Here is a 20,860-nt window from a genome sequence, read left to right as displayed (position 1 = left end):
TCGGTGTGAACACACCATAACTGGTGTATGACCCTTGCCTGGTGACTACTGTGTTACAAAGCATAGGAGTCATTCAGATCCAAGAGCAGCTAGTCTTTATTAAACAGATCAGTCACCAGGCACGGGTCATACACTAGCAAACACAGCAGAGAAGATCAGACAAAATCGTGGTCAATAAACAGGCAGAAGATCAGGAACAGACAAGGTCACAACAGACAGGTAAACACATGGAAAAACACTTGGAAATGTTCGCAGCAGCAAAACAAGACTTCGCCCCAGAGTGTTGCGCGTGAGTGTGGCTGTGTGTAATCAGCGCAGTGCAGGTGTGTGTGTAATCAGTCCAGGGAGATGCATGATGGGAAATGGAGTCCGTAATCACCCAGGGAGTGCGTGGCTAATCGTGACAACCGGATTCCATGAACAAAAATCAACAGGCTAAAGAACACTTACACAAGGATTTAAAATACCATTGCAAAAACACTAATATGAATGTCAAGCATTATTAAAGACAATTAAACACTCAGTAATTAAAAAAGAACAAATAAACAAATTAGCAATCGCACAAATAAACACCACTGAACAAAATAAACCGTCCAATAAACAGTGTTTTAAGATTTTCAGATATCAGGCACATAAACTGTAATCAAATGTAAAATAACACTGCACTTTATAAATAAAATATACATTACAAATATACACTGTAAAATCTAATATACTTAGGCCTACTTAAAAAAAAAACATGCAAACCGATTGCCTTAAAAAACAAGTAAAGTGAAACAGGAATAGTAGGCTATGTGCTACTGACAAATGCTTAGTATAGTTCACTTACACAGGAGTTCTAGTAACTAACAAATAACTGTAGAGAGAACTTGGTAATTTACTTTAAATAAAATATAATTGTTACCATTGTTGTGTTTTGCATTCTGAATGTTGAAGTCTGTGTGACTTAAGCATGATCAATTGCAAGATTAGGTTTAGGACATGTGTTAGCAACAAAATGATAAAAGATCATTAATTTTCATGAAATATAGTTATGTTATTCATTTACACACACACACACACACACCAACGCACGCACGCACGCACGCGCGCGCACACACACACACAAATAATATTTTAAAAACTTAATTATAAATGCATGATATATTTATTTGTGTCATATTAACAGTGAGGGGTGTATGAGCACCTCCTGCCGGACACAGGCGGTAGTACAACAACACGAGGACGTGATTCACTTCTGAGGGCAGAAAGCTGCAAACACAAGACTGCAGATCCAGGCAGACTCATTCACAGTTTTCAGCCCAAACCAACTCAGATATACATAAACAAATTACCTTGGTAACACAAGCCTTAATTTAAAGAACATATTATTTAATTCAATTAAACATTTAGACCATTTGGCATGATGATATCAAACTAATAGTAAAATGTCGAAAATAGATAAATATCCCTTTTATTGCACAAAGCTCCGTTTTTGGAATTAGCATTTCATATGTTTTATAATAATATTTAAACTTTAAATGTGTGTAAATCCATTAAACTACAACAATGTTTGACCTAGAGGTATCAATCCAGCTGTAAAGTATTCAAAATATTATTCCCTGTAATGCACAGGTTTGTTTTTCAGATTATTATACTGGTAATTTTTAATACAGCTTGTTTTAATTCCAAAAACGGAGCCTTATGCAAAAAAAAATGTCACATATGGAACAGACAACAACACAGTGTCGGCCCAGATCTGGTACGAGTTGAATCCATACCGGATGTGGCCCGGATCTGGGCCGACACTATGTTGCTGCTGGGAAGTCAATAGGACTCATCAACTGTTTGGTTACAAACATTCTTCAAAATATCTTCCTTTGTGTAAATAAGAACAAAGAAACCCCCTCAGGTTTGGAATGACATGTTTTGGCTACATTTGGCGCAAGTCTGCATCAATCTTTTTGAGTTATGACAAACTTCTAATGAAATTATGTTCAACCAACAGACTACATTGAGTTATAGGGAACTGAATTTGTAGCATAAAGTTACTCATAGAAATTGAGTTGTTAGTAGTTCAAATAGCCTATAATTCACTCATGAATGGACTAATGTAGTGGACCAAAATCTGATCTATTTGAGTTCAAATTCACAGCTAGTATAGCAGCACAAACTATATATGTTTTATTTGTCATGTCAATTTAATGAACAAGTAAAATATTAGGCAACTTGTTATCTTCGGCATCATTGCTCATTGATCAACACATATTTTAATGAAATACATTTGATTACCATTCCATATTATGTCTCAAGTTAAGTTAAATATTACTTACTGTAACATCACATAGGCTACATGACTCAACTGTAGGCTACATGAAATTCTTGATATAAAAGGATATTAGTTTCCTCTCATCAGCAAAAATGTTAAGGCCACGTTCACACAGCAGCAGAATACAGGTGTCAGTCCTGGATTTGAGTCCTTAATATGGTTTTGTTCACACACAGTTCAGTTATTTACGGGACTGACAACGGCATTCTATAACCATACATTTTCAGGACTCACAACGAGGGTTGGTAATCGAAAATCGATTCCAATTCTGGATACTTAAGGGCAGAATCGGATACTTGATACTTAATATTTGGGAATATCTATTTTCATATTTTATTAGGATCATTTGATAAGGTTACAATACGAATGCCGTAGCAACGTAACTTGCGTGATTTCCCCAAACTTTTGGGCGTCACGTGACAGTGACACGTCACGAAAGCGGCGCGCCAAGCTCCCGCCTCAGCCACGACAACAAGAGCGGAGAAATAAAAGTGAAGATGGAAGACGAGGTGCGGGAGAAATTGAGGTCGGGAATTTACATAATTAAAAGAAAAAAAAGGTCAGGCTGCTAAATCTAATGTTGGGACCGGTTCTCAGAAATAGCTGCAGCAGGAGACAGAATCGGCAACATGAAGTGAACAAATATAGGCTACAAACAGGAGAGCCACAAAACGGCACTTCCAGCATGTCAAGACATATTTGTGGGGGGTCTAAGAAATAAAAAAATTGTTTAGCCTATTAGATGAATATAAACGCTGCTTTGTAAATGTTGAAAATGTTTATCATTATCTTAATAATATGACCCGATTGGATTTTATGGTTCATATTCATAATCATCTGTTGTTGCAAGTTTACAGGGCGATGTTTCCAAGCACTTTCAGGCTGAAATAAAGGCTGTTTTCATTTACATTACAATGCCTAGTTGGAAAAAAAAGCCGACCCGTGCATCACTAGTGCGCGATACTAAACTGAGTGCTCTTCCGCGTCTTTTTGCACTTGAACGGTAGCCTGGGAAAACCCAGACAACTTCCGGCAAATTTAGATTTGCTCTGAAAGTTAGTCTGGCAAAGAGCTCATTCAAGCCCATTTCCAATCCGCCGAAATCGAGGCACCAATCAGAAGCGTTGGGGCGGGCTTTACACGATGACGACAGCGCTGGGATTTTGAAGCAGATTTTGTAGCCTACATTACAGAGATGGATGCCGCCGTCGAACATCACTCGTTCCAATCAGCGATCGCGTCTGTTTTAAGAGATTTGAACGTTTCCTTTTAGTTAAAAACCGAGCAAAGAACAACACTCGGAGATGTTTCTCCGCCGCTCTGCATACGTCATCTCCTTCATCGCTCTGATTGGGTTTAGGTCTATCCGCGACGTCCGTTGGTGACGCCCCTCTGGAAATGATTTGTCTATGACGCTTTGCCAGACCATAACTCAGTTACAACTGAGAATGGTCTGGTTTTAACCAGGCTACTTGAACGGACAAATACACACAAAAATGTGTCAAAATATCCTCGTAAACACAGTTGGTTATGTCTTAAGGGAAGGTGAACAGTTGAGAAAGTAAACGCATGTGTAACAGTATCAGTATATTGGATCCGTGCATTCGCTCTTAAAGTGACAGTAGCCTAATATTCCTGCGGCCTTCTCTATAATAACACTAATCAAACAACAAAAGACAAAGAGAAAATTCACTTGCTGTTCTCGACTGAATACTGTAACTTTTTTGTAACAATATTTTGTAATGTATATTTTATTTATAAAGTGCAGTGTTGTTTTACATTTGATTACAGTTTATGTGCCTGAATATCTGAAAATCTTAAAACACTGTGTTTATTGGACAGTTTATTTTGTTCAGTGGTGTTTATTTGTGTGATTGCTAATTTGTTTATTTGTTCTTTTTTAATTACTGGGTTTACTTGTCTTTAATAATGCTTGAAATTCATATTAGCTAGGCTAGGTGGTTTTTGCTATGGTATTTTAAATCCTTGTGCAAGTGTTCTTTAGCCTGTTGATTTTTGTTCATGGTATTCAGCCACGGTGAAATGTTTTACAATCATAATAAAATAAACATGAACACTTTTGCGGTGATCTGGGGTATCAAACCAGCATTTGAGTCCAGTTGAATATCAAGAACAGCGGATAACATAAATAATGAACAATGCTGATCTAATGACCATGAGACATAATATTTCCTATGTAATTATTTTTACTCTTCTATTCTGCATGCAGAGAAACATATTAACAGTATATGTGCACAGCAAGTGATACTGTAATATTACTTTTATTGGAATACATGTATAGACACACTGCAACGAATAACAAATGCATCTCAAATGTCTATGCTGAGAATTTTCTTCTTACTGACAAAATATTTAGAGGTCAAAACAATTAAAATAGTTTGAACCTACCGACCCACCACCAGCATAATAACTAATATATTTTTTAAATGCTCTAAAATGTCTAAATTATGTATCATAGTTTACATAAACTGGTGATTTTTTTCTAAAAGATCTCAAGACAAGATTTGTGATATTTGAGTTCAGGGAATAATTCGCCCCATCGAGCAGTTAAATCATACAATTCAAATATAACTATCATACTGAATATTACATAAACATGATTTGGTAAATGTTGCATCATTATTGTACAGTCTTTTTTCACATTAGGCTGAGAGGAAAGTTTCTCTCTCTCTCTCTCTCTCTCTCTCTCTCTCTCTCTCTCTCTCTCTCTCTCTCTCTCTCTCTCATTTAGTCTTTAGTCACTGTTGAGCATTTCCAGGGTCAATGCAAAAATAATGTAGATGATTTTTCACTCTGAATGACAGTGTTTATGTGATAATCCATGAACTCTGCAGAGAAAAGGGAACAAAATCTTTCACTGAGACATTTCGGACACAATCAAACTTCATTACCGACAAATGCTTTGCAAATATGAAACATTTAATAGTCTTAAATATGAAGCATGCTTTACTTACAGCATCTGATACTTTACTTCAGTGCGTATATCTGATGTTGAAGGCAACAGGTCCTCTGATATTAAAGCCGAGGTAGAAAGACACCTGGCCTTGTTTGTACACACTGGCCGGTTTGTGAGGAGTGACTTGAATCTGTTTCCCGTCTCTAATAGCAAACACTTTTTGATTCTTCTCGACCTTCCCGCTGATCCGCTGGAGACGATTAACTTCTCCTTTTTCTAATAGGAGCTCCAACCCGTCAGGAGAATCATCCGGATGTAGTTTTGAGCTGTGAACCAGTCTCTGCAAACCAGTCCCTTCCCCAAAGAAGAGCAAAGGCACCAGGTAGCGACCGCGGAGGTATTTCTGATAGTTCTTCTCATATGAATCACGCATATATCGGACACATTTGATCAGGTCTGGAGGGTTTGGGATTCTTGGCTGCGCTTCATCAAACCAAAAGAGCAAAAGAATCAAGAGGTAAAACTCGGGGTCTCTGCCTTCTTCTTTGCTCAGCCAGAGTTTCTGTAAACTGGCCTGGAGCTCCTCTATTTTCTCAGACTCATCAAACACACTCAGGATGATGTTGGCAGAAACGTAGAGAATGTTCTGGGTTTCGTCATCAGATTGTGGATTTTGAAATGCACTGTGATTTCGTGTAAGCACACTAATATCAGATTTGGGGAAATGCAGTAGTCCTGCAAAAGACTTCATTTGTTTCTCATGCAGGGTGTCTTCATGAGTCTGCGATTCATGTGCAAAGTATCGCTTGTAGCACTCTTCAATGTCATCATGAATGTTCTCCGGGTCATGTTTATTGATCCTTGGTCTTGAGAATGCCAGATACCATTCAAAGAAATCATATCTCTTCTCAACGCCACCTCTGAGACCACTGATGAATCTACTGTATTTTTGTTCGAGAGGGTTTTTCGCACTTAAATCATAAATGTACTTGCAAACCTGGAGACATCCGAAGTAGCCCCTGTTATTGAAACTGGAGTTGTCTTCTGACTCGTCTTCAGCTGCTTTTTCTTCCTCTTTAAACGCTTTGATGGCAGACTTTGCGATGTCCAAAACCGTGTCTGTGTGTGTGTATGTGTTTTTGTTCAGAATGGTCCGCAAGTGGCTTTTGTGAACTTGCCCGAGTGTATCCATGATATACGATTTTTTGGGCGCTCTGTTAATGGCCTTTTTTGCCCAGCTTTCTGCCTCATCAAATTTGTTTGTTTCTTTTACCTCAATGTAATACAAACGTGCAAGTGCTTGAGGATAAAAAGGGTCATTGCTGAACAAACCTGAACCCAGCTCCAACAAACAAATGCATTCCCTGTGATCCATAATCAAGAGGTCAAGAATCAGTTTGGAAAACCTGTATTTTTCTGGGTCGACCCTTATGGTTAACATTCTCTTGCAAATTCGCATGTAGTCACTCTCCTTTCCTTTCACCATGTTTTGCAAGAAGTCAGAAGCGATGTTAAATCTTGTCAGTTTGAGCTTGGTGAGCATATTTACACATGCATCCGCAATCATTGGATGTGCCATGCGTATGCAGTCGGTTTTGGGTTTTCCTTCTGAGAATATGACTATGAGATTCATGAAAGGCTTCATTATCGTTTCCAGTGGGACGTTTTCCTCATCGGAGGGACGGTCTGTTTGTGCAGTGAATTCCTCGCACAAAAGCTTCGACAAGTGTGAGCCTGGGACGTATGAGTTTATCAAAGCCAAAAAGCTGAGAAGTCTTGTGCTTTTGGACTTTGGATTCTTTTGAACATATTTCACCATTTTTGCTGTGATCAGTTTCTCAGCGTCCTCCTTCCGGAAACCTCCCTGCATTATGTTGAAGGCATGGAAGGTCTCTGACTTTGTCTTGTATTTCTCATTCAGCTCCAGTTTTTTTTTATCAAACCTCTCTTTCTCTCTTGGAGAGAGCATCATTGTAATCTCCACATTGCCTGTCGCTCGAACACTTGTAGTTCTGCAGTGTAAAACGATCACAGCTGGAGTGTCTGTACTGACGTCCCTCTCGCGCATTTCATCAATCAGGTTTTCCCAGAGAGAATTCTTGATTGGCTGATCATTGTTTGAGTTTTCCTTGGTGTCTAGCAAAAGCAGCACGGTTTTCTGATCGTGTTTTGCGTGTTGTTCATTAGACAGGAGAAAAAGGTTCACCACTTGTTTCGGCAGCTTCTTATCGTCTAAATCAGACTCGATCACTTTGGCACATCTGAGGTCTTTGTGGAAATGCCAAAGCACCTGCATGGCGAGGGTTGAGCCTCCACTGCCAGGCTGGTATGGTAAAGAAACTTCCGTGATCAGACATCTTTTCCTTTTTTTCCCCTCAATTAACTGAATTAAATCTTTAAAGCAATCCCTTTCTACAAATGGTGGGTTCTCTGGTGTGCTGAAGCTCTGCCACTGTGGAGGGGCTCCTTTAAGAAAATCAGTCTCATGCTTCATAGAGTCAATCGCTGAGTCTCCAGTCTCAAACATATCAGACCACACAACGTCGAGGCATGATAGTGAATCTCTGAGGTAAGTTGGAATTGCGGTTGCATCCCTCTGTTCGGAGCTGGGATCGAATGAAGGAATGGTGTTCATTATCAGTTTTATTTTTCCTTTTTCTGTCCAATTAGAATGGGGATATTTGTGTGAGGAGTGTTTCAAAATGGTTAATAAGTTAAGAGAATCCCTGCGAGTCCTTATTCCAGTGCCACGGAGAAGGAGATCAGGGTATATAAAGACAAATAATTGCTGAGGGAGAACAAAAGAACCAGAAATAGAGATGAAATCACTTTGACATGGTCTTAGATAAGGTTTTTAGGTTTATTTATCACAGCCACATATGAGCTCTATCTTTTGTTGTTGTTGTTTTTATGTTTTATGTATTAACAGTCTAGACCAGTAAACTCTCAAAGGATTGCTTTCTAAGGATACAATGGTTGTACAGTCAGAATGATTTATGAGCAGAAATCTTTTTATTTTTGATATGTCATTTATGCACACATTTTTCAAAAGTCATCAATTTTTTTTTCTTTTTTATTATAAGCCAAGACTGTCTTCTGTCTCCTTGTAATATTCCATGACTAACTTCCAAAGCAAACCTACACCCTTCCAAGTATGCGCTTTACAACATGAATAACAATAAAATAACATAATTATAGCTAAAATGACAAAAACATTTAAAAATTACATTTATTTAAAACTTAAAAATGTATTACCTATTAATGTATTTGAAACACTAGTTAAATAATAAATGTACTTGTATTAGACAGTGAAATGCATTAATTATCTTACCGTTCTGCTAACAGGCAGATGCTGTGCTGTATTCAATAATCAGGCAGCACACCTTTTATTTGTTAAGAAAATGGGTGTAAAATCCCACCCTCTTTGTGTCATTAATTTTTGTTTTCCGTTTCACAATAGACAAAAATGTAGGTGTAACTTGCAGGCTGCATTTTTGTGTATTGTGACACAGAAGATCTATTGTCTGGTCAAATGTATCACTATGAAAAGCATATAAATATATTTACAGGAAAAAGGTTGGGGATGGTTTCCATTAAGCAATATTCACAAAAATGTATTTCACTTCTCTGAAAATGAAAGTTAGGACACAATACTGCACTGAGTGTGTCATAACAGGGTTATTATGTTCCTGTTTGTCATTTGTTTCTATGGTTATTCATTATATGACTAATTAGCGTTTTTAATTGAGTTCGTTATCACGTGTAGCCTGTATCTTTCACTCTGTTCATTGTCCATTATTGTTTGTGCTTAGCAGTGCCGCTGCTAGCCATTTTGGTGCCCTAAGCATAATTCCTTTATGCTTAGGGCACCAAAAATTCCTTTTATTCTCAATATGTACACATTCATTATAAATCCTGTGCCTAACATGATGAAAACGGCTTTGTTCATGTTTCTTGTCCCCTCACAATGACAGTAGCCTGAACTATTACACTAGGCTACATGTTACATAGGCCTATTTTCAGTTCAAAATGGCGAAATTAGACAAAACTATATTAGTTTGCCTAATTATTTTTTGTCATTCGTTTAACATTTATGACCTAAAAAAAACTGTCAAATAAAGTTAAGTTTAGCTACTTACATCTTCTCTCGCACTTGACCGTACACTGAAGCGTCGAGTTGCACTGTTAAAATTCGCGCTCAGCGTCTGTGAACATAAAGCCCGCCTACTTTGATTTGATTGGTCATCTCAAATATTCTGACATTGACGAGCAGTGACAGACCAATTAGGCTCAGATGAACACACACATGAACACACACACACCCTGTCCTGTGTTTCTGACGTGCTCTCTGTCTATGCTCGGCGCCGCTGCGGAATGAAGAGGAAGAACGCGCTGAATCGGATTATAACAAGAAGTTTGATGATTGGTTTTTCATTAGGCTATTTTTGGTGCCCCCTCAGCACTTGGTGCCCTACGCACAGCGCGTGATGCGCGTGGTGGGAGCGGCGGCGCTGGTGCTTAGCATGCTATTTCGTTGAGTTTTGGTGTATTGGATTATCTTAGTTCCCTTTCGTAGTCACTTCGAGTTACGTCGAAACGACGACGAAATGGGGTTCGCTTAGAAGCCTATCATCTTCGAAAGAAATAAAACGAGCCAATGGCAAGGAAATGCCATGGGTCTGCGGAATTTGCATGGCGTAACTCGCTCCCTGGGTCAGGTGATGTCCACATGCGTGGTCAGAGATCTCTGGCTTAATCTGGTTGATATGCGCGAGGCTGAGCGAACCCGCTTCCTCAACTCCCCCATATCCCAGGCTGGCCTCTTCGGTGGTGCGGTCGAGGACTCTGCCCAACAGTTCTCGGCCGCCCAGAAGCAGACTGAGGCTACCAAACATGTTCTGACCCCACGGCCAGCTGCTGCCACCCAGCCGCCAGCTCAGACGCCTCAGTCCGCTTGCCGCCGAACGCGCCGTACTGCTACTTCCGGCCCCAGCAGCGTCACGCCGTGGAGGTGGTCGCCGGAAGGCGCCCCTGCCCGTACCAGTCCCGCAGCCAGCCGAATGCCAGGCGATACGGCGCTCCTATTACGGGCAGCTCAGAGGTGGGTTGCAGTTCTTTCAGGAAGTGGTTGCAGGGCCACTCCTTCCCCCGGTGGAGAACCTCTTCTCCAAAGAACTGACATCCCATCTCTGAGCAGGCAGGGTGGCAGTGTGCGCCGCTTACGAGCCTCGCCACTCTCGTCCCCCTCTGTCGCCAGACCCCAGACAGAGCAGGCCCCCGTGGAACGCTGGCCTTCCCTGGCCTCGTCTGTCAGGATGCGGTATATGACCGTGCCCCCACATCGGGATGCTCCGCCTCCCACGTCTGGGCCGGTCATTCTGCCTCGCTGCCCCATCGTGGGTACGTCTGTGGTTCACATTACCCCGCTGGTTCAGTTTTGGAGCTTCCAATCTGTCACGCTGGCTCACGAGAATCATCAGGCTCGGCTTTGCCTACTGGCGAAGGGTACGATCGAGACCACCCCTCCAGCCGAAATGAGGTCTGGCTTCTTCAGCCCGACCTCATTGTACCCAAAAAAACCGGTGGGTTCGACCAATCCTGGACCTGCACGTCTTGAACCGTTCCCTTCTAAAAAGGCTTCCGTTCAAGATGCTCACAGCCAAACACATTTTTCGAATGTGTGCGGCCACAGGATTGGTTTGCAGCGATCGAACTGAAGGACGCCTACTTCCATGTCTCCTTTCTTCCTCGATACAGACCGTTCCCTCTCGATGACTGGCTGTTTCTAGCTCACTCTCGAGACCAGGTTTGCGAACACAGGGACCTAGTGCTCCGGTACCTAGCTCGTCTGGGCCTTCGGGTCAACTGGGAAAAGAACAAACTTTGCCCCGTGCAGAGGATCTCTTTTCTCGGTATGGAAATTGACTTGGTCGCCATGGGCGCGCAGCTTACGAGAAGTGCGTGCGCGCAGTCACTGCTGACTTGCCTTACTAGACAATCCCCTGTGAAGACCTCATTTACCCCTATTCCACCAACAAGAACCAGGGGCTGGTTCAGAGCTAGAGCTAGTGTCGGTTCGGAGTTGGTTCGACTGATGAGCCTCCAAAGAACCGGTTTGCTTTTCCACAGGCTAAAGAGCCAGCACAGAGCCAGGTCTTACGTCACTGTATACATCTCATGTTGCCCAGCAACGCTAGCGCGGCAGAGCCAAACCCAAACACACCAGGCTTGTTCGAGATGCATCGGCTTCTCGCAGACCGATTGGCGCATGACATCAAAGCACTGCAAACGCGATCGAAAAGCACAAGGAGTCGTATGCTCTCCACACACTCCCGCAGCTCCGATCGGTCCGCGCCGCTCCGATGCGTCTCGAACAAGCCTTCTATCAACAATGGCGGCCGTTGCATTACTATTGATGCTCATGGCTTTGCGAACCTAATGTACATCGGCATCCAAACACGGCGAATACAACGCATTCGTGCAGCTCGCCGTAACTTGCATAAACGGAGATTACAATCGTGCTGCTATTAGCTCGATTAGCTGCTAATTCAACAATTTCTGTTAGTCTTGTTGGCCACGGTAACCCCGCCCCCAGCCGCTGACATAAGCGGTTCTTACTTCTAGACCAGCAATGATTTGGTGCTACTTAACCCTCTGGGGACCAAGAACGCGCCCGTGCGTTTTGCTGTTTTTTTTTTTCACATAGCAGCAACATAGACTTAAAATACTCCGTCATTTATGGTCATATAAATAAAATCAATACATGATTATAAACTATAGAGGGTCTTCTTTTTTTGTGTACACTCACATTAACATCAAAACCTTGTGTTTTTTTAAATAAATAAAATAAACAGGGTGCGCTTTCAGCTCACTCTGTCTCCGCAAAAATCTTTCTGAAAATGAACGGAAACTCCGCTAATACTTATCACACAAACATGAAACATACGTCTAAAGAACGCTTTAAATTTCTACTTTTAAATAAAACAATTCACATTTAAAACAAATATTCTCCTGCAATGTAATCTGTCTGAAACTAAAGAGAAGTACAGTTTCTCCTGTCTCAGCTCATTATCGTTAATTTGTTCACACCCACTCGCAGAGCGCGCTATTCATAAGATAATGTGTTGAGGCCATTTGCAAAATAGATAAACGCCCCCAGGCAAATGCTGTAAACGCACTATATTTTTTAGTCAGATTAAGATTCGTCTTGCACGGCTATGAGGAATAATCCTGGGACATTTAATACAGAAGTGCTGGTTTATTTTCACTTCGAGGAGGAGCAACAGATTCAGCTGAGAACTGTAAGTGTTTTATGGCTGTGCTTTGTTCTAATCGCGATATAGAATAACGTTAGTGTCTGTAAACGGAAAAATAGCATACTGTGAATCATGTTTCTCTCTGTGTGTGTGTGTAAATGAATGAACGCACAGATACGCACTGTTACAGACGAAATAAAAGACAAAATTTCGTTGACTAGTTTTGGATAAAGTTTTTCAAATCAAATAAGCATCAAATAAGCTTCAAAATAAAGACATCAGCTTTTGTTAGGAGTTTCTGGGGATAGAAGTGTCCAGATGTATGCACCCTGTATTTTAAAGAAGAACATTTAATTATTTGCGATACATTATTCATTCACAAAGAATTCAGGGACATTATTTACGTCCCTAAAGGTTAGAGTTTTCCTAATTTTTTAATTAAGGCATTACGATTTTTTTATTCCTCTTTTTAGTCAACTTTAGCATGGGTGTGTTCTCTTCTAATTCTAAGCAGTGTGTGTGTGTATATATATATAGCCTATAATTAAAAAGCTATTTTAACCAGAAAAATCTACAATGCATGCCCAAAGTCGTGCAGCCATATAGTTTCTCTTGATATCAGTCCTGCTGAGTTCAACATTCACAGGAGACTGTAATGAAAAATCAAACACCTTGGAAATGACAGGTATGTACTATGTTTCAGGAATGGGACAATGCTGTGTGACTGTGTAAGCCTCTGTAATTAGATTAGTGTGTTTACTAATGTGCTTTTTTGTCCTTTGTTGTGTATCTTTGGATTATGTTGTGTTGTAAATAAATCCAAACAATCTAAAAGCCATTATTTTTGAAATCTCCTCATTCTTTGTGCAAGGCTTCTCATAATGATAGGGCCTGATAGCACCTAATAGGGCCATTATGGGAGGGTCTTTGTCTTTCTCAGGTGTGAAATTCCATACATATTAATGAGAGATCACACCTCCTCGCAGAAAGCTTTCTCAAACAAAACACGTCATACACATACTAAAAGACTTTAATGACTTATCTTAATGAGTAGTCAGGATGATTCTCACATAGTTTTGGAGCAAATATTCTAGACTATGTGATACAATTTTCAAAAGTCTTGTGAAGAAATAATCAATATGTGTTTTGTGGCCTTATTTCAGAAACTTTTATTTTTAAGTTTTTCAATAACCATGCATAAATAATATTCTCTCAAAAATTCAAACATGTAAATACATGTTGTTCGCAGATTATGGTAGCCCCATTTGTGCTATATAGAGTGAATTTACACCTTTGCCATTAACATGTTTATAAATAACTGAAAAAAGCACAAATGTCAGTGCATGTCAAAACATCCCAAGGGCCCCAAAAAACCCTTGGTCCCCAGAGGGTTAAGAACCACTTTTACTGGTTCGGAGCTGGTGCTTTGGTGATCGAAAACCAAAGAACCGATTTGAAACTAGGCTCTGGCTCCTAACCAGCACCAGCTCTGCCTTGGTGGAAAAGGGCGGGGTAATTGAGACACAACAGCCATCGGCACAGATCCTCAGCAAAGACCACAAGAACCAAACAAGTCCTCTACACAGACCTATGACTGCTGACCCCGACTGAGCCTGGTTTCTCCTAAAGTTTTTTTTCCGTTCTGTCACCTGATGGAGTTTGGGTTCTTTGCCACTGTCGCCTCTGGCTTGCTTAGTTGGGGACTTTTAATATTCAACAATATTATTGATCTGCCTGCACTGACACTATTGGATGAAGACATCACTGTTTTCTCCAGAGCTGCTTTATAGATTAAATTAACTAATTTAACAATTGATAATCTTTACAATAGAACTGAATCAACACAGACTTTAGCTGAACAATGAGATTATTTTATTTTAGAGCTGCTGAATCATTTTCCTGTTATGACAGTAAAAAAAAACAATCTGTATTAAATAAATAAAGGTGATATTACTTGACTCGGCAAACATGGTAACACATGTTATGCTTTTTAAGATTAATTTTCTTAATAAAAAAAAACTACATATTTAATGTATTTCTATTTTCTACACTTTGGAAATTATTCATGTCTGTTTAAACTTAAGGTCAACTGTTTACTCTTTTTCCTGTAAAATGAAAGTTAAACACACCTTGATTCTAAGTAAAACCTGTAACTGCGAAAATACCTCCAAGCTCTCTAAGAATACCAGACATATTCTGAATGTGGTTTAGATTAATTAACTGGAATGGCAGGTTTCCTTTCATTTCTTTGGAAATTAAAGTTCTATATCACAAAACATGAGTATTTGGTTACAAAAGATAAATTCAATACACACTGCGCATACAATATAAATGTAACCGGGGTATCCAGGGCAGCAAGAGGAAACAAGGATCTAGATGCAGCAATTTATTAAAATAAAACAAAGCATAAACAGAATCAAGGGAAACAAGAGTCCATGGTGAACGGAAAACATACACACACACACGTTGTTTTTTCAGTTATGATATATATATACTTATATAATGCTTATAAAAGTGTGTGTGTGCATGTGTCTGTGTGAATGTGCAAGTATGTGTGAGAGAGAATGTGCGCGTGTGTGTGTATAGTTTTATATTACTTTTTTTTTAATGCTGAAAGTAAAATAAAAATAATATAGCCTATATTATATTATTGTTCATACCTTCACATCTTCAGAACAGGATCCCTACTGTATTATCCACTCTTCATCTCTAGACTTGAACTGCAATGTTGAATTGAGCTTATAAGACTATTATAAACAAGCTCAGGACAGTTGAAATGTAGCAGAGCTCATTCTGACATAAATATCAGCATGTATAGTATATGAACTACTTCTGTCTTTAAGCATGTTCTGGATGGCATTTACTGGATAGTTTCGGGACAAAGGGGCCAATTAGAATATCTTTAGAGAGCAAATATTTATAGATCTTTGTTTGATTGTAACCACTAATAACATTTTACGGAATTATATGTATTCATTTTCAATTTAAAGGTGCTATATGTATTTTTTAGCAGCCTCAATCGGTGATGTTTCCGATTGCAACCAATTTTTACAAGAGCGCTCGTGCTCGAACACAAGAGTGATCACTCATAGTACCGGCCACACTGAGACTTTCAACACACCGGAGAAAGCATCACACAACATGCTGGAAACTCATGTAAACTCCCACTGCAACGTTATAATAGACTACTTTTATCAGCTTGACGTTGAACTAATGCTCCCTGCTCGATAACGTTACATTGACTGCATTTAGCCGACATGTGGTGTTAGCATAATAAGGCATTTCACTAACTATTCGTGTATCTTTCACAATCAGCAATGTCAACATAGGTGAATGTACAGTATAATGTGATAACGAAAACGGTTAGTGAACTAGACTGAACAATTTCAGTGTAACAGTAAGATCGTAGGAAGTAACATTACTGTACTGAACATGTCTGAAAATTATAAACAATATGATAGTAGTGGGATGAGTGACGTTAGACAGTAGATCTAGTACATAAAATAAATGTTACATCCTAAAGCACCTACTTTTTGTTATCCTGGAACAGTCTTTTGTATTCATTTCATGTCTCATGTATGTTACAGTTAACCATTATTTATTTCAGCATATCTGAAAACTTGTAAGTTATCACAATAAAAATGGCGGAGGTCTCTCCATAATTCAAACGCTCTGCCGATGTTGATCCGTGTTTTCGTCCTGAGTCGATTCGATTCACGTTTGGCCTGACGAGCTTCAGCAGATCATTTTTGTTTTGTTTTATTTATTAATGTGGAGTTTGTGTTGGAGTCTGTGTTGTGCTGGCAGGTCGTTTTTTGGTGTTATCAGACTCCATGTCGTTACTGCAGTGCCGTCACATAGACTGTATATAAAAAGGAGAGAGGCTCAGTAGCATAGCTGCCAACTCTCACGCATTGGCCGTGAGACACCCGCATTTGATTGGTTTCACACGCTCACACGCCACACTCCCGATTTCTCACGCTGAAGTGTCAACCCGGGCGGTCAAATGCCTGGAAGATGAGTTTATCTATATATCTACCTGTTGAGCCACTCGTGATCGACTAGTTATACCGCAAATTCGTCAAAAATCTCCCGTTATCTAGAGCGAGCGTGCATGTGAGACAGAGATTGTGCTCCAAACCGCGTAGAGCGAGCGAGAGACCTTGCGCGAGCGAGACTCCCCCCCCCCCCCCCCCCCGTCAACAAATCTCACTCGTCTCTACCCCCCCCCCCCGTCAACAAATCTCACGCCGAGCAAAACTCAAAAGTTGGCAGGTATGCAGTAGCGTGCGTGCACGTCACATCCGATGGATTTCGCAGAAAATCCGACCCGGAGACTTCACATAGAAATAGGAATACTGGCCTTCAGAGGTAATAGCAGAACCCGACAAGTGGACCATTGTAATGTGTGATTACAACCCCTTCACACACAGGCAATAAAAAAAGGATTCATTTTAGAATAAAAGTTACATTTAGCACCTTTAAACATTTGGAAGAAACCATTGTGATGCAAGGCCTGGATTAGAATTTTTTGAGCATGGAAATACTCTGCTTTAACTCCTAAATATAAAATCTCATATAAATTTGCACCCATAATTATTCATACAAATCATACATTTTATGAGTTCTTTATTTATTTAAGCAATGAAGCTGAAAAAAGAAGTCAGACACTAAGTTATTAACTTCACTGAGTAACTCAGGCTAGTACAAAGGTAAAGTGAAGGCACTGAAACTTTTAGGAAAAAAAATACAGCCATTCAACAGTATTAGTGTAAAAAGAAAAATCGGAAAATGACATTTTTACCCATCTAGTGTTATAAACAACTTTCATATCTGTTTAATAAAACTCAGAAGCAGATAAACCCCCAGAATGTAAGAAAACATGCTAAATTAAAGGTGTATATTTCCAGATTAATACATTCAATATAGATTTAAGAAATGCAATTGTTTTTTCTTTAGTTTTCCAAACATGTACATAAGGTGGTAAAAAAAAATGCTGATTCGTTTAGATGATTATCGATACTAATATTCCCGTGCTGTTATCTTAAAATACTTTGATGGATAATTGTGTTATATAATGTTGCACGGTACAAAATGTTTGTTTAGGAGAGTGATCTGGAGCTGAAAGAGGTTCTACTGTAGCTAAAACTGCTGTATTTGGTAGAGGAAGAAGGGGATAAACTGTAATCCACGCTGCCCCTACGGGATCCGCTCCGAGATCCCGAGGCAGATCCTGGATTGGAGAGGTTGTAGGGGCTGCTGATTCCTCGTGATGAAACCGTGGCGGCGGGAAGCATTCGGACATCTGTCTTCTCCTCGTTCATGCAAGCTTCCAGAGCCTCCTTGTAGGATATTCTCAGCTTGGTCTTGGGGCAGGTTAGGGTTTTTGGGTGGTGACGTGAATCCTGGAGCCTCTGAGCCGATCTCATGTCCAGCCAGCCTAATTGCAAAGCCTCCTCAAGTGAACGTCTGCTCCCGAGCTCTGGGTCGAAAAGCCCGCCGGTTAAATACTGGAATTCAAGGAAGCGCTGGCCAGCCTCGTACGGAAGCCACTTTTCTTTGACGGCCTCGGCGGCAGACATTTTACGCTTGGTTTTCACATCTTCAAAACCAATATACGCTTTCTGGGCAGGTTTTACCCGGTTAGCCATGTCCTCATCGAGGACACCGACGCGGGTCGCTTCCTGAATAGACATACGGCGACCGGTTTCAGGGTTCACAATCCCACCGGTGCAAGCTTGTGCCTCCAGGAGCCGTTGTCCTGTGATGGAATCGATGATTCCTCGCTTCATAGCGTCACACACACTGATCTTCTCCAGCTTCTCTGTGTCAAAAATTGCTCCAACTGGATTCTGTTCCTCAATTATTTCTACTAATGGGGTCAGTTTGACTGACATGCTGGAAATATGCTTAGAGGAGTTTGTTGAGAATGGATCTTGCGGAGTGGAGGTGCTCTCGACTTTTTTAGCAGTTTCGGTTTTGATTGTCTGACTTTTCATGGTCATCTGGGATGAGAATGATGATGATGATGAGGAGGAGACAGAGGAGCTAAGGGGTTTGCTGAGGGTCTTTGCCTTTTTGGTGATCATATCTGCAAACTCAGTAAGGGTGACACTTCCTGAACGATATTTATCAAGGACATCTTGGCTAATCACTCCCTTAGTTAGCAGTTCTTGCAAGTCGTACTGAATGCCTGTTTGCATGTCCATTATAGCTGTACTGGTTGAGCCATCAGCAGCAGAAATTACGGTTTCTTCCCACTCACACTCTTGCTCAGACAATTCCAGAAAGGTCTCGTAGTCTATGAGTTTCTTCTCGTAGGCTTCACGCACCGTCATTTCTTTATTACTTTCTGGATCAACTATCAGTACCCGTCTCTTCCTCGAGGAGTTCTTCTGCTGCATCTTTTTCTTATCATAAAGAGGCAGAAGCACCAGTCCCGTCTTCTTGTCTGCGATGCAGCGGCTCTTTAGCTGCAAGTAGGTCAGATTGTCCTGAGTGTTTGGGTCGAAGAAACCCTTTGTGTCATCTCCTTCATCTTTAAGTATCTGGTTCATCTCCTCATCAAAGTAGCCTTTTTGGTACGCCACATCAACATCAATTCGGTGACTGTGTTTAGGGTCAATGATGCCACCACTAGCAATCTGAGCCTCCAGCAGGCGAATGCCATGACCTTTCTCTATGAGACCACGCTCAATAGCTTCAAAAAGGGAAATCATCTTGTCGGTGCCTGGGTCTTTGTACCCAGTTACTGCTCTCTCGGCAGACAGAAGCTTGTCTTTGAACTCCACACCCACCAGTCCTTTCTTACAGGCCTCCTCGACTGTATAGTACTCATTGTGAATGGGATCAATCATGAAGCCTGAGGAGGCCTGGGCCTCCAGAAGCTCCAAGGTAGTGCCTGGTCGCAGAAGCCCATTCTTCATGGCCTGGTAGATAGGCAAGGTGCAGTCGTTGGCCTCGTCATAAATCCCAGCAATGCAAGTTGACCCTCTGAGATAAGCCCGAAGCCTGTGTTCAATGTCTTGGCTGGTAATCTTGCCCTCTCTCAGATGATCCACGTCCGAAGGTTCCAGCAATTTTGCATCCACCAGATCCGATACGTTAACTTCGCTACGCAGTCCCTGTACAGTCAAGGGTTTCTCTGGAGCCGGAAGCAGGAGCAAGCCAGTGCTAAGGTCAGCCTTGCATCGCTTCTTGAGGGTAACGTAGCTAGCATGTAGACCAATGTCTGGATCAATGTAGCAATCTGGTCTGGCATTTAGAGCTTGATAAAGATCCTCATCAACAAGGTCACGGTCCATGGCAGTATCTTTGGAAAGGTAGACGCTAAGGATAGGATCAAGGATGCCTCCCGCCGCCTCTTGAGCTTGCAGGAGGCGCAGAGCTGTTTCCCGGTCGATTATTCCTTTTTTCATGGCTTGGCTAGCTGGCAGGAGTTTTGCAGTTTTGGGATCCCTGAACCCAACACAGGCGGCCTCTGCAATCAACAGCTGCTTCTTGTCAGCTTCATCCACAAGTCCATTCAAACAAGCCTCCTCAACAGTCATCTTTACATTAGCTCGGGGATCTATGATGTATCCTGTGGCAGCTTGAGCCTCCAGCAGCATGTTTCCACTCTCATCTGAAATCATCTTTTGTTTCTTGGCCTCTGTGAAGGTCATCTTGCCTTTAGGTCCTGCTGCCAGCCCGGCAATGGCTCCTGTGCCTTTAAGATTGAGCCTGATGTCAACCGATACATCCTGAACAGTCCGCTGGCCATTCATCAACTGCTCAAAGGTCACCTTGTCAATCACACCGCAGTCACGCAGTTGCTGTGCCGTGACCTTCTTGCGTACACCTTCGAAGACCAGTGAGGAGTCGTCGGTTTGGTCTGTCTGAGTGTATTTGGCAGCACCGTCTGGTTTCTCCTGCAGTCTCTGCAACTCCTTCTGCTGTGAGTCTCGAAGCGCCTGCATCTGTGCCCTTTCTCGTTCCAAGTTCTGCAACAACAGCCTGTAACGTTCTTCCGCTTCCTTCAGATGAGTCCTCAACCTCTCCATCTCGGTGTTGACAGAGTTAAATTGTCCCTCCAGGCCAGAGCGCTCCGAGACGTGCTGTCGAAGTTGCTCCTCGTGAATCGCACATTTGCTCTTCCACTCGGTAAAATCCTTCTTGATCTTCTCATTATCCTCCTGCATCTGTGATTTGAGACGTATTTCAGACTCCAGTGAGAGTTTGATTCGTGCTAGCTCGTCTTCCAGCCTCTTCAAGCGTATAATTTCCTGTTCCATTGCTGTCGTTTTCTTGAGGAGACCATCTCGTTCTTGCTGCAGATTGCTGCACTGGGATTGGGACGTCTGGATCACGGAGGAAGTCTGCAACAAAAAACGTAAAAAA

The 20,860-nt window shown here is 41.3% G+C and overlaps 2 protein-coding genes across 3 annotated transcripts in view; both read right to left on the bottom strand.

Annotated features, from left to right (window-relative positions):
• Window positions 1-5,247: 5,247 nt before the first annotated feature.
• Window positions 5,248-7,964, bottom strand: LOC130100815 (sterile alpha motif domain-containing protein 9-like). The gene has a single exon (XM_056266433.1). It carries the CDS (start codon window positions 7,858-7,860, stop codon window positions 5,302-5,304), a length of 2,559 nt encoding a protein of 852 aa, XP_056122408.1. The 5' UTR covers window positions 7,861-7,964; the 3' UTR covers window positions 5,248-5,301.
• A 9,133-nt stretch (window positions 7,965-17,097) lies between these two features.
• wu:fi04e12 (Desmoplakin-B) overlaps window positions 17,098-20,860 on the bottom strand; it is a 63,009-nt gene continuing 59,246 nt past the window's right edge. Inside the window, exon 21 of one of the 2 annotated variants that reach the window (XM_056266458.1) lies at window positions 17,098-20,838. In XM_056266458.1, the coding sequence (XP_056122433.1) occupies window positions 17,584-20,838 (3,255 nt within the window). In that variant the 3' untranslated portion in view covers window positions 17,098-17,583. The remainder of the gene's footprint in view (window positions 20,839-20,860) is intronic. The other variant, XM_056266459.1, reaches the window with a different exon arrangement.

Source organism: Rhinichthys klamathensis, unplaced genomic scaffold, assembly GCF_029890125.1.
Source record: "Rhinichthys klamathensis goyatoka isolate OS25496 unplaced genomic scaffold, OSU_Roscu_1.1 h1tg000248l_1, whole genome shotgun sequence".
Taxonomy (NCBI): Eukaryota; Metazoa; Chordata; class Actinopteri; order Cypriniformes; family Leuciscidae; genus Rhinichthys; species Rhinichthys klamathensis.
The sequence above is the reverse complement of the archived record's forward strand: the minus strand, read 5'-3'. Positions and strand labels throughout refer to the sequence as shown.